The 12,644-nt window shown below is 39.4% G+C and overlaps 1 protein-coding gene across 1 annotated transcript in view; it reads left to right on the top strand.

The window, feature by feature from the left end:
* The window catches only part of LOC129810882 (serine/threonine-protein kinase STK11-like), a 33,638-nt gene extending 28,436 nt beyond the window's left edge, over positions 1 to 5,202 (top strand). The window contains exons 10-11 of the mRNA XM_055861851.1: positions 2,935 to 3,226; positions 4,569 to 5,202. Of these exons, the coding sequence (XP_055717826.1) occupies positions 2,935 to 3,182 (248 nt within the window). The 3' untranslated portion in view covers positions 3,183 to 3,226; positions 4,569 to 5,202. The remainder of the gene's footprint in view (positions 1 to 2,934; positions 3,227 to 4,568) is intronic.
* The last annotated feature ends 7,442 nt before the right edge of the window (positions 5,203 to 12,644 follow it).

Genomic DNA, 12,644 nt, shown 5'->3' with positions numbered 1-12,644 from the left:
GCAAGGCGGTATATAATGTGTAACTGTCTGCCACTGTGTCACCTCAAATTTCTCTTTCGACCTGTGTGCGCCTACGTTGTAAACTTTCATTCATAGGCTCGGTTGTGGCAACCTCTTGATGGGTACAGGGAAAATGTGAGTATCATGTAGTAGCCTAAACCTATCAATGTTACATTGAACTGGGTGAATGGAATATGAATGACAGTCATCCAATAAACTGTAATAGAAATAAGGCCATGCTCATAAAAAAACCATTTGTCCTCACTTATCTTAAACGACACTGACCGCCGCTGCGTAACATGTGGTAGGCTATGTATTGTATAACAGCGCAATCATTTTAATTCTGTTTTTTCTTTCGGGCTTGGGCTCATATATAGGCATATGCATAAGCCCTGATATTCGTATGGGTGTTCGACATGCAATGTCTTAAAGGCTTTTGAATGAATCATCACCTTAGAAAGCGCTGTCCATTTCATTGTGTTTGGCTTTGAAACAACATCCACAACAACCATGTTTTCCACTCAGATCCAACCTGTTGTTGAACTTCTTTCTTCACATTGATCATCACAGATGTAACAAAATGTAGCCTTATGGTGGGTTTTTAAAAAAGCATGATACTGTTTTGATGATAAGTGTTTGCTGTTATTTTAGATTTCATTTGCATTAACGTCAGAGTGGTTAGAGGGACAATAGAGCCCTGAGTATCAGGTCATTAGTAACCTGATGTTCATTAGTGAATTGGATACCAACACATTCTTGAGTCACGTGGTTTTTGACTGCAGTCATGACTCCTGGTGTGGTGGTAATACTGTCACCGCAACAGCCCTAATGTAGGGTTTCCCGGACATAGAAGCATAGTCTTGGACTAAAAAACAGGACTGGTGGGAATACTGTTTGCGTCTGGAGGATTTGATTTGGCAAGCGGACCCAAATGTGCTCAGTCATTACTTAAGCTAAAGCCCACCTCACCTTTAGTTTTACAAGACTTTTGTGCTCAGTCATTACTTAAGCTAAAGCCCACCTCACCTTTAGTTTTACAAGACTTTTGTGCTCAGTCATTACTTAAGCTAAAGCCCACCTCACCTTTAGTTTTACAAGACTTTTGTGCTCAGTCATTACTTAAGCTAAAGCCCACCTCACCTTTAGTTTTACAAGACTTTTGTGCTCAGTCATTACTTAAGCTAAAGCCCACCTCACCTTTAGTTTTACAAGACTTTTGTGCTCAGTCATTACTTAAGCTAAAGCCCACCTCACCTTTAGTTTTACAAGACTTTTGTGCTCAGTCATTACTTAAGCTAAAGCCCACCTCACCTTTAGTTTTACAAGACTTTTGTGCTCAGTCATTACTTAAGCTAAAGCCCACCTCACCTTTAGTTTTACAAGACTTTTGTGCTCAGTCATTACTTAAGCTAAAGCCCACCTCACCTTTAGTTTTACAAGACTTTTGTGCTCAGTCATTACTTAAGCTAAAGCCCACCTCACCTTTAGTTTTACAAGACTTTTGTGCTCAGTCATTACTTAAGCTAAAGCCCACCTCACCTTTAGTTTTACAAGACTTTTGTGCTCAGTCATTACTTAAGCTAAAGCCCACCTCACCTTTAGTTTTACAAGACTTTTGTGCTCAGTCATTACTTAAGCTAAAGCCCACCTCACCTTTAGTTTTACAAGACTTTTGTGCTCAGTCATTACTTAAGCTAAAGCCCACCTCACCTTTAGTTTTACAAGACTTTTGTGCTCAGTCATTACTTAAGCTAAAGCCCACCTCACCTTTAGTTTTACAAGACTTTTGTGCTCAGTCATTACTTAAGCTAAAGCCCACCTCACCTTTAGTTTTACAAGACTTTTGTGCTCAGTCATTACTTAAGCTAAAGCCCACCTCACCTTTAGTTTTACAAGACTTTTGTGCTCAGTCATTACTTAAGCTAAAGCCCACCTCACCTTTAGTTTTACAAGACTTTTGTGCTCAGTCATTACTTAAGCTAAAGCCCACCTCACCTTTAGTTTTACAAGACTTTTGTGCTCAGTCATTACTTAAGCTAAAGCCCACCTCACCTTTAGTTTTACAAGACTTTTGTGCTCAGTCATTACTTAAGCTAAAGCCCACCTCACCTTTAGTTTTACAAGACTTTTGTGCTCAGTCATTACTTAAGCTAAAGCCCACCTCACCTTTAGTTTTACAAGACTTTTGTGCTCAGTCATTACTTAAGCTAAAGCCCACCTCACCTTTAGTTTTACAAGACTTTTGTGCTCAGTCATTACTTAAGCTAAAGCCCACCTCACCTTTAGTTTTACAAGACTTTTGCACCTTCAGAAGAACTGCATCTTAAATAAAGCAGGCTGTTTTTGGTTGTGCTGAGTTTCACACACAGAGGAAATGGCATGAAACGCTTTGGCATTAATTAGGAAATGTGTTCTCTTTAGGTGAGACATTTGACATTTTCAGGGATATGTGCAAATGTGTTATTCTTGTCAATGTTTGAATGGAGTGTTTTATTTCTATGCTACATTTGCTAATGCAATTATATTGGGAGGCTGAACAGTCTCTTTTGTAAAAATGCAAAACTGCTGAAGAACACAGTAAACATATGCTTACATTTAGTGAAGGTCTCCCAACAGTTTTTGCCCGTCTACAAACTTTCTTCAAGGCTGCTCAGTGCTCGCTCACCTCCCCCATTATCTCGGGTCACTCTGACCTGTTACTAACAGTGTGGAGGAAAATGTCCTCCTAGACCTAGATACTTATCTGACAATGATTTACGGGCATTTTTTCATTTCCGCCGAATGGTTTGGGGGGAGTAAGCTGATCCCAGATCTTTGCATAAAACTGACTTCCACCAGGAGTCTAACCTGATGGCTGACAGCGTATGTTTCTCTGAGTCAGCTTAGACCACTGACCTCCAAGCTCTAATTCTCGTCTCTGTGTTCTCTCCACAGGTCGGGTGCATGAGGATGGGCTGGAGCAGAACGGGCACCAGGGGGGTTGTGTGGGGCCGGGGCTGGGGCTGGGGCTCAGAACCCTATGTGTGAACGGTACAGAGACAGACCAGGACCACTACCCAACCACCAGCAGGACCAGGTCCCGATCAGAACGCCTCTCCTCCTCCTCCTCCTCCAACCCCTCACGCAAAGGAGTGTCCACCTACAGCCGCATCCGCAAGCTGTCCAACTGCAAGCAGCAATGAGGGCAGCCCCTGGACCCCCAGCCCTGAACACATATACTGGACAGGTGAGGAGGAGGAGGCATTGGGGGAGTGTTTAACAGCTGTACAATATGATGTAGTTTAGACCTTGTCGCATCCCTGTGACCTTCAGATGATAATGCTACTAAATCCAAGTACGATGACATTTTTATCAATTTAACTGAGATGACATACTCCTTTGATCCCCTTCTGAAACCTACAGCTAACTGTATACAAAAAAAGCAAATGGAAGTAAGGTTCTGGCTACACGTCTGCCTGGTGTAATTACGCATGTGTGCCTTGATTGTCTTCCAAGCTGCTCTCAAGGTAAAAAAAACACAGGCCTGAGGAGTCTAATTATGGAGCCAAACAGTAGAATGGCGTCTCCAGGGAGGAAGACTCTGTTATTGGAGAGGCAGGATTGGGCTGGTTGACGCAGCGTATGGTGCTAGGGACAGGGTGGGGTTGGAAGAGCCCTGACTGACGCTCTCCTCTGTATGGATGGAGAGCAGGAGTGTGTGGGCGGACTGCGTGGGAGGGAGATGCAGCATAATCTGCTTTCTAGGCTTCTCTCCTCTCTCTTCCCATTTCCCCTCCTCTGTGTTCCCCTTGAGGCACCTGCTCATTCATGTGGGTTCCCCTCTTTCTCCCTCCCTGTCTCTCTCTCTCTCTCTCCTTCTTTCTCTCCCTATGAGTCATTGCTGAGTACGGGTTCTGACTCTTTAACAAGCTCCCCCTGCCTCACGCCTCACATTCCTCTTTCTGAAGAATGATGAAGGATCCCATCATGCACTCCTGCCTGGTTAACAGGTTCATGCAAATGCATTTCATTTGAACACAACCGTCACACCATCTCCTGGGCCAATAGGGGATTCTGATGCTAATCCCTTCCTAACAAACATGTTTCCCCGTTTTATCACAATTTACAAAATTGTGATCGTGCTATATGCAACACATTTGTTAAAATAATTATATATAATACAGTACCCCGGGGAAATGATTTTATTGGCATATTTGAAATGCTACATCTACAGTACTGTATGAAATTGAAGATTACATAATTTCCCACAGAGGCTTACAGCACCAACTGAGTGGAGAAGCAATACAGATGCAGAATATTAACCATACAATCTTGGTTCCATTGTTCTTTTAGACTGTAATACTATGTGAATCCTCCATTATTTAGACTGTAATACTATGTGAATCCTCCATTATTTAGACTGTAATACTATGTGAATCCTCCATTATTTAGACTGTAATACTATGTGAATCCTCTATTAATTTAGTCATCTTTAACTGTATTGTGCAAATGTTTAATTGAGGGGTGCTGATAACTGATTGAGTAATACTGTAAATGATTGTAGCTAATTGTCGGTTTGATTCCCTCAGGTTTGTGTTCTCTATTTTCCGGCTCCCTGACGTTTGGGTGATGAATGTTTTGACAGCCTGGTCTGCAGCATGCAATAACAGGACATGATGCACTACAGTGGTTTATTTCACTAGTTATTTTCTGTCTGACGACTGACAACGTGATGACGTAAGAGTGAAGCTCCAGAGAGAAATGGAGAAGAGGCTAGGACTTACCCCCTTCTGCAAATCATACTGGGAATCCCACCCCTCACTGTATGAATGTAGCTCGTTTTAGACTACTACACTGTTTATCCTACAGTTACTCTGTATTAAAGCGCACATTGTGATGTGTATTGAATGACATGGATCATTTCAATAAACTACAATATTTGTAACGGTAATAATTATGGTCATTTAATAAAAAAATGCATTAACGGCATACGCAGGCTAAAGGAAAGGGAACTATAGACACGCCAAGTATACATAACTATTCAAGAATGTCTTTGCGTTAGATTTTTTTGCATCTTTAGCTTTGTTTTGGTGTTTTAGTCCCCAAAATGGGTTTTAATTATTATTTATATCAAATGCACCCCAACCTCACCAGCTGTTTGTTCTGTGATTTCTCTTTATTTGTGGCTGTATTATAAATAAATGTATCTTGTCAATCAAACAATAGGCAGTGTGAAACTTTATAACCGACTCGTCCCCAGGCTCAATTGCTAGGTTCTGAGAGCAAGCCAGTTGATGGACTTTGACATTTCACTGAGGTATATCAGTTCCGTCACTAATTTTGTTTGGTTTTTCACTTGTTCAGATCTGTCATCCTCATTGAAAGCAGGTCTAAGAAGTGGTAGATCTGTTCTATATGCACTCTTCCTATGCTTCCCGTTAAGTTTCCTTTTTGCGTCTTACTTTCGGTTTTGTACATCAGCTGAAAACACTATTTGGTCCAATGATTGATTCTCTACGCTATACTTGCTTGTTTTGTCACATATCTAAAATTAGGTGAACTATTATAATTTTTGCATCCAGGAAATGACAACGATTTCTGCATAGTGCATCTTTAAGGAACATCTGTGTGTGCTGCTGCAGTCAAACCTGCAGGTCCCTCTGGCACTACACTGCAGATTGCTTCACCTTGACTTTGATGTATTATTCTGATTGGTGTATTGGCTGGTGGGAGGGTTGGCTGCAGCCTACTTTGATAAGATGATATGTGGCCCCTGCTGTGATGGGCTTGTTTTAGTGGAGCTGGTCTGGCCACTATTGATCTGGACTGTCAAACCTTGTACTGTACTGGACCATCCCTGAGAGTGATGTTCACACAGACCAAAAAGGCTACCCCAACACGGCATCGTTTATAAATCTAAGAGCAAAAGCGAACAGAAGTCATAGCTTTGCTGCAGGTTGGTAAATAAATCCACATGGTATTAGTGGTTGATCATTGCAATAATGACTTGAATGATTGGAGTAAAGCTATTGGGGAATCTGATGGAATGCTGGCATTTTCTATTGTCATATTTGCTGATGTAGTGTTGGTGATGCAGTTCTTCTGCAGGTTGAGACTGCTGTCCTACTTTCACTCTGCTTTGCAATCGATTGGGAACCCTAATCACTGGGAAGTCATTCATTGATGTGCATGGGCTCTGGTGCATATTAACAGCTCCACACACTGTCAGACCCTCAACACCTGAAATGAACAACACACGGAGTGGGATGGAGAAGAGGGAGGATAGTGTTGCAGTCCCCTTGTCTTCCTCTTCTTCCCACTCTTTTTGCTTTGGAGTACCATTAGAAATGAGACACAACCATTAATGCCTTATTCATTTATTTACTTATTGGAAAAAAAACTAATAACGGTTTAGTTGTTTGGTCCGTCAAGGTTCATATAGTTCTGGGTCAACAAATCAGTTATTTATAAAGCTCTACTTAACTAGTTTGAGAAATATAGCAGTTATAACAAGCAGGAATACAGAAATAGATTGTATATTTTTCTCTTTCATGGAAATAAATCTCAATTGTAGATTATCAGTTAGCATGGCATGACTCCTAAACAAAGGTAGATTCCATAGAATGCAAAACCTAAGTACCAGTACCAGTGTCAGTCGACAGAACAGACATTTAAATGTCTGTTCTGTCGACTGACAACCATGGAATCATTCATTTGGTGCAGTAGTTCTGAGAAATCATGAATATATGTACTAAACGGTAAATTATCATGCAAACCTATACACAGTAATGCGTCAATGCATTGGACAGGCTACTTGTGTACAAAACGTCTTTCACCACAGTGTCGCCAGTTACATCTACACCTAATAAAAGAGACTACACTAGTTCCTGCAACATTGTGCTTGTATACACAACAAAGTTAATATTTGTACAAATGTACTAATTTGTTTGCGCCTCTAGTCTTTTTCATTAAGTTGGTGTTGTCACCCCCTTGCTAAGTCCAGAAATGATGCACCATTCCTCTCATTACTGACAAGAATCAGAGAATGCTGAGTAACCAGTAACCTCAAAGGCATCTGATCTTGTTTGTTCCCAAGGTGACTGGCGAAAGGATCCGTCTCCTTCCTTGACGTTCTAACACCTCCATAAAAGGCACCTGGTAATGACACAAAATGGTGCTGAGACATGTGAAGCCCCTGGGTTTCCTTCCCATGGTGACATAATGTGCACTGTCTGATGTGAAGTAGGTGAGAGAAAGGAAGGATATCACTAGCCTCCACGCTAGAAGACCAATTCAAGCCCTCTCACCAGCTTTCATCTTGGCCATTGTTCCCCTAATGAGTGTAGGAGTAAGTGACATATGTAGGTAGATATCACACTATTAAACAATAGATAGGTAAATAGTATAAGAAGGTAGATGTGAGTGTGTTTGCCATTCTGGTAAATACAGGAAACCAAAGATTAGCAGATGATGTAGTAGTAACATAAAATACATGGATAACATATAAATATTAAAGATAGCTGAACATTAAAGTAACAAACCACATGGTAACATAGATCATGAGACCGTGGTAATGGAAATCTACTAAGGGACGTTCTGACCCTCTGACCCTTGTAGATTCTCCATTATGCTGTCAGACAGATAGGCGCTTAAAGAAATTGGACACTAGACACACAGTCTGCTGATTCTTTAAAGAGATACACATGTCAGAGAAATATGTGTTTAGGGCACTTAGACCCACTAGAAATATAGTCTACTCATTCCACTAGAAAAGCATACATACCAGAGAAATATGCCTGAGATGGCTGGACACTAATGAACAAGAAACACATAGTCTGCTGATTCCATTTGAGTGAAACTGACCAGACACATAGACGCCTATAAGCAATTGGATGCCCTAGAGAGGGGGGGGGGGGCACAAAGAGTGCATTGATTTAGTGGTAAAGGGAGGGTCCGGCCACCATTATAAACTGATTGAAGGCAGATGGTGGGGAATGACGTCATAGGGGACGGACAATACTATGTGGGTATAAATATAAAGGACTGGACTTCTGAGGGGGGGGTTCCGCGGTGGGGGTTCCGCGGACATTCCAGATGGCTGTACAATTGTAATAAAGAGCATGATTGAATTTACAAGTTCTGATAAAGCGTTATATTTCTGAGATGATTTTCCACGACATATTTTGGCGAGCTAGCCAGGAGCTGATAGGGACTGGGACGTTCTTGGCTGATGATGGGTTCTTTGGACAATCTAACAAACAAGGGTGGCCGCCCAACTAGACGGTAAGCAAGTTCTTACAATGGTTGAAATGTTTGTGTAAGATTGCTTCAGAGATACTGTCTCAGCGAGAGGAGCGCCACGTAAGTCTCTCTTTCAAATTTCCTAAAATGAAACCAGTAAATACAAAAGAACTTTTAAATTCAATGAATTTGCATGTATGTGTAATTTGGGGAATTGTATTAAATATAAATGCATGTGCATGTATAGAGAATGAGTGAATAGGCGATGTGAACTTTGCTTGTGTTGGGTGTTTAGTGGAGCATGCGCTCGTTCTGATTAGACCGTTCGAATGTGTAGCTTAAATGATGTGCTTGTTTGTGCCATCTGGCTGAGATGGCTGGCTATAATGTGGGACAGCCCATACGGTAAAAACAGATAATGTAGGTAGAAAATCCTGTGATACTTCTTCAATAAAATTAGTAGAAGGAATGCTTGGACAGGTTACTTATGAATAACGGCTCTAAAGATAACAGAGAACTGCATGAATAAGTAGTTAGAAAGCCACGATACCGCTCGTTAAAAAAGGAACATTTTTAAAGAGGTCTGATTGGGTGGATATTTAGTAAATAAATACTTCATGGATACCGCCTCAGAACGGGGGACTGTACGGATGAATATTTAGAAGGCAGGAAAAACGTTAGCCCGATTGTGCGGCGTTCAACTGCAAAAGTAGCTTATAAATATTAGGTTGTAGGAAAACGTTAGCCCGATTGTGCGGCGTTCAACTGCAAAAGTAGCTTATAAATATTAGGTTGTAGGAAAACGTTAGCCCGATTGTGCGGCGTTCAACTGCAAAAGTAGCTTATAAATATTAGGTTGTAGAAAAAACGTTTGCCCGATTGTGCGGCGTTCAACTGCAAAAGTAGTTTATACGGTCGAAACATAAATCAGTAGTTAAATAAATATTTCATGGTTAACGCTCTGAAAGGAGGACTGTACGGATGAATATTTAGGACGTTTGCCCGATTGTGCGGCGTTCAAATGCAAAAGAAATCCTGCGAATAAAAAACCGCTCTGTCTAGCTAACAGGGTTTTGTAATTCAGTAGGTCACGCCATAATACTACTCTAATAAAAGAAGAAAAGATCAGTATTGGGGGTTGGGTAGGATATGAAGACAAGCTGATCCGATTAGACAGTAGTCTCTCGTCATATCGTAGAAATCCTATTAGCCTAGGCTTATGTTGAACAAAGGGATTAAGTCAATAAAGAAAGAACTGAGTTGTTTTGAGGTAAAAACAAAAGGATGAATGATAATGTTGTAAGAAATGAGTAGATCTGTGTAGAGATAGAACATTAGGAAGAAAGAAAGGACAGGTTGGGTTGTGTGTGTGTGTCTGTGGTAGGAAGAGGCATGCGCAAGCCTCTCTGATAGTTAACTGAGTGTAATTTGAGAAGGAGAGTGCAGTTAACTGCTATTAGGCAGATGGAATGAAATTAAGGAACATCGAAGTAAAATAAGTTATAATCAAGGATAAAAACACTGATGTGATAAAGTAATAAGCGACCATAGTAGAATACTAAAAAAGGTGTTAAAATAAATAACCATAAAGATAATAAAAGAGGATTAAACCAAATAGTGTGTAACAAGACAGAAAGTAGAATCGTCGATAAATTGAAATTGTACTATAAAGTTAAAAACGAATCTAGGTTAGTTAAGATAAATAGTGATAAATAGTGAAATTCAGGACAGATTAAGGATTCACGAACGGTGTAACAAAGGAAGAGGAAAAAACAGGCCGTCGATCACTCTGTACCCACAGAGACTGCGGTCTAAAAATAGCCTGAAGGACAGAGACCAAAATATGAGAGGTTTGTTTCACTAAAACCGTGAATCGGGAATTAAACAGTAAAATGGGATAAAAGACAATGAAATAATAAGAATATAGATAAGAGGTAAGAAAGTATAGACAAAATAAATTAATAAAGGTAAACGTAAGACGTTAGATAGAGATCGTAAAGGAGCGGGCAGTGGACTGGTGTGACTCAGTTGGTAGAGCATGGTGCTTGCAACACCAGGGTTGAGGGTTAAATTCCCATGGGGGACCAGGATGAATATGTATGAACTTTCCAATTTGTAAGTCGCTCTGGATAAGAGCATTTGCTAAATGACTTAAATGTAATGTAAATGTAATCATAAAATTGATTAGAATTATAAAATGAATAAATAATAATATCTGTAATGGGAAAAACACAGTGATATTTGAAGTATTGTATTAGAATAAGACATTAAGTCATCTGTAGTATTCAGAAATAATGTCTGTACTATATAGAGCTTGGTTTGAGAAGAGAAATTAAGTGATGGGACAAATGCATTTTTAATTGGAAAGGGGATTCGCTCTACCTTGGAAAAATAGTAAATAAAAGGTGTATAATACATGGGAGTATTTAGAAAAAATAAATAAATAATTAGTGGCATGACAACGAAATGACTGTTTCCATAGAATAGGGAGAGAAGGACACTATTACCTGATGAACAGGATAAATAGGACAAGGGAATTAAACAGTCACATGGGACCAAAATGTGAAGCTCGATTTGCAGGCGTTCTGATGTCAACATTCTATCATCAGAAAATACATTGCGATGGGGTTGTGTGTGTGGTTCCTCTAATCCTCGCAGACGTGCGGGTGATTGGCAGAACTATTGACAAGATCTAAGAACCAATAAGAAAATAGCTCTCTGTTCTGGATATAGGTATATCGGTTATGGGAAAATTAGTGTAATGTGACATTAGAACTTAGTGCGGTAGCAGGAAATGCCGCTATACAAGAGTTTATATCCTTGTCAAAATAACAGACAACTAATTGGTTTGAGGTTAGTGAGAATGGAATTTTTACTTGGCGGTGTGTAGTCTCTGAGGGAACAATGAGTGTTTCATAGAGATTACAGTTTATATGTGGTCAAGAAGAAGTATTAGATCACGTTTGACTTGACATCTAGTAAAGTAACGATGGAATATTAATTGTTAGACATTATATACCACAATTCTCTGGAACTGTTAAAGACGCTTTAGAATAAAATCTATGGATAAGTAAAATTATTGGTTTGCTGACTAAAAGGTAACATTGTGAATATTAACGATATGTACACTTTCTTTTCCAGAAAGAATAAGGGAAAAAAAGGGTTTTCAATCTTCTCTGGTCAACAATGTCATTGGAGACTAATTAACTGCTTTCCACAGTAATTAAAGTCAGCCGCTTTAAAAATAAAAATATCTGGATAAGGCTAAAACATGGAGTTCTGGATGAGTGAGTCCAGTTCGTTTGCTATTATTAGCTTATGGTTCACTAGTGAGTACACCATGTACTGGGAATGAATATGCATTAGTAGATATATTGGAAGGGTTTTTTCCAATTCAGTTTCAAATTGGGTATGCAAAAGGATGAACATGTTTTTGAAAAATGTATTTAAGTTGCTCCTAAAGAAAGGGGGAGTGGAAACATATTAATGGTGTCAAAATGCCCTGAATCCTAGGAATTTCCTGTGAAAGACTGATCACCTTTTACTAGAAATTGTTGGAACAGGTGGGATTTACTTATAAAATGTTTAAGACACCAGACTCTATTCAAACTGTATAATTACTTTGAAAATCTATTATGTCTCTGGGAAAATTATGAAGAGTTGTACCCTTAAATTGAATAAGTTATTCGAATAGGTTTATTTTAATTTTTATTTTTGATATAACATGGGTTCATGGGTAAAACTATCAGTTCCTTGGGGTTATGGTCTTTGGGGAAATACACAAATGTGTTTTGTTCATTATGCATATAAAAAGTGTTGAAAGTTATTCCAACGGGTTTATTGGAGTGTGGGTTTGTGAGGGTTTTTGTTGATAAATACATCATCTGTAATTCATCTGAGAGAACACTGGTGGAATAAGGGAGTTATCATAAGAAGGTGACGTCAGAATGCTTTAAGGCATGGGAGAGAATATTACCACAAGTGGGTGTGGAGATCAAACCCACCCTAACCGACTGAACAGTGAGGGACAACTGTGTCTGATGACCTGTGAACTGTATCTAAAAAAGACATGCTGAAATGACATTATATTTGTTGGGAGAATAATGACTTAAAGTTATTGGGGTACTGATTTTTTATTATCAGGCCATTCATGAGAGAAACTGAGACAAAAGGGCTATTGGAAAATAGATAATACTGGTATTTAAAGTGTTTAGTATAAATGTTCATTATTAAAGGGATGTTGTGTATTGAATAGATAAGGTCAAATTTGAGTTAAAGTAAACACTAAGGACTGTTATCCTGAATATTGGGTTGGAAAATGTATTTAAGAAATAACTGTTTAGTTATTTAGATATAGAACTTTTTAAATTTAATAGGCCTAGGGAAGCTCTGGAAACTAATCCTGAGACAAGGTGGTTGACAAC

This window comes from Salvelinus fontinalis, chromosome 14 (assembly GCF_029448725.1).
Source record: "Salvelinus fontinalis isolate EN_2023a chromosome 14, ASM2944872v1, whole genome shotgun sequence".
Taxonomy (NCBI): domain Eukaryota; kingdom Metazoa; phylum Chordata; class Actinopteri; order Salmoniformes; family Salmonidae; genus Salvelinus; species Salvelinus fontinalis.
Note: the sequence above shows the minus strand (reverse complement) of the source record. Positions and strands in the feature narration are given on the sequence as shown.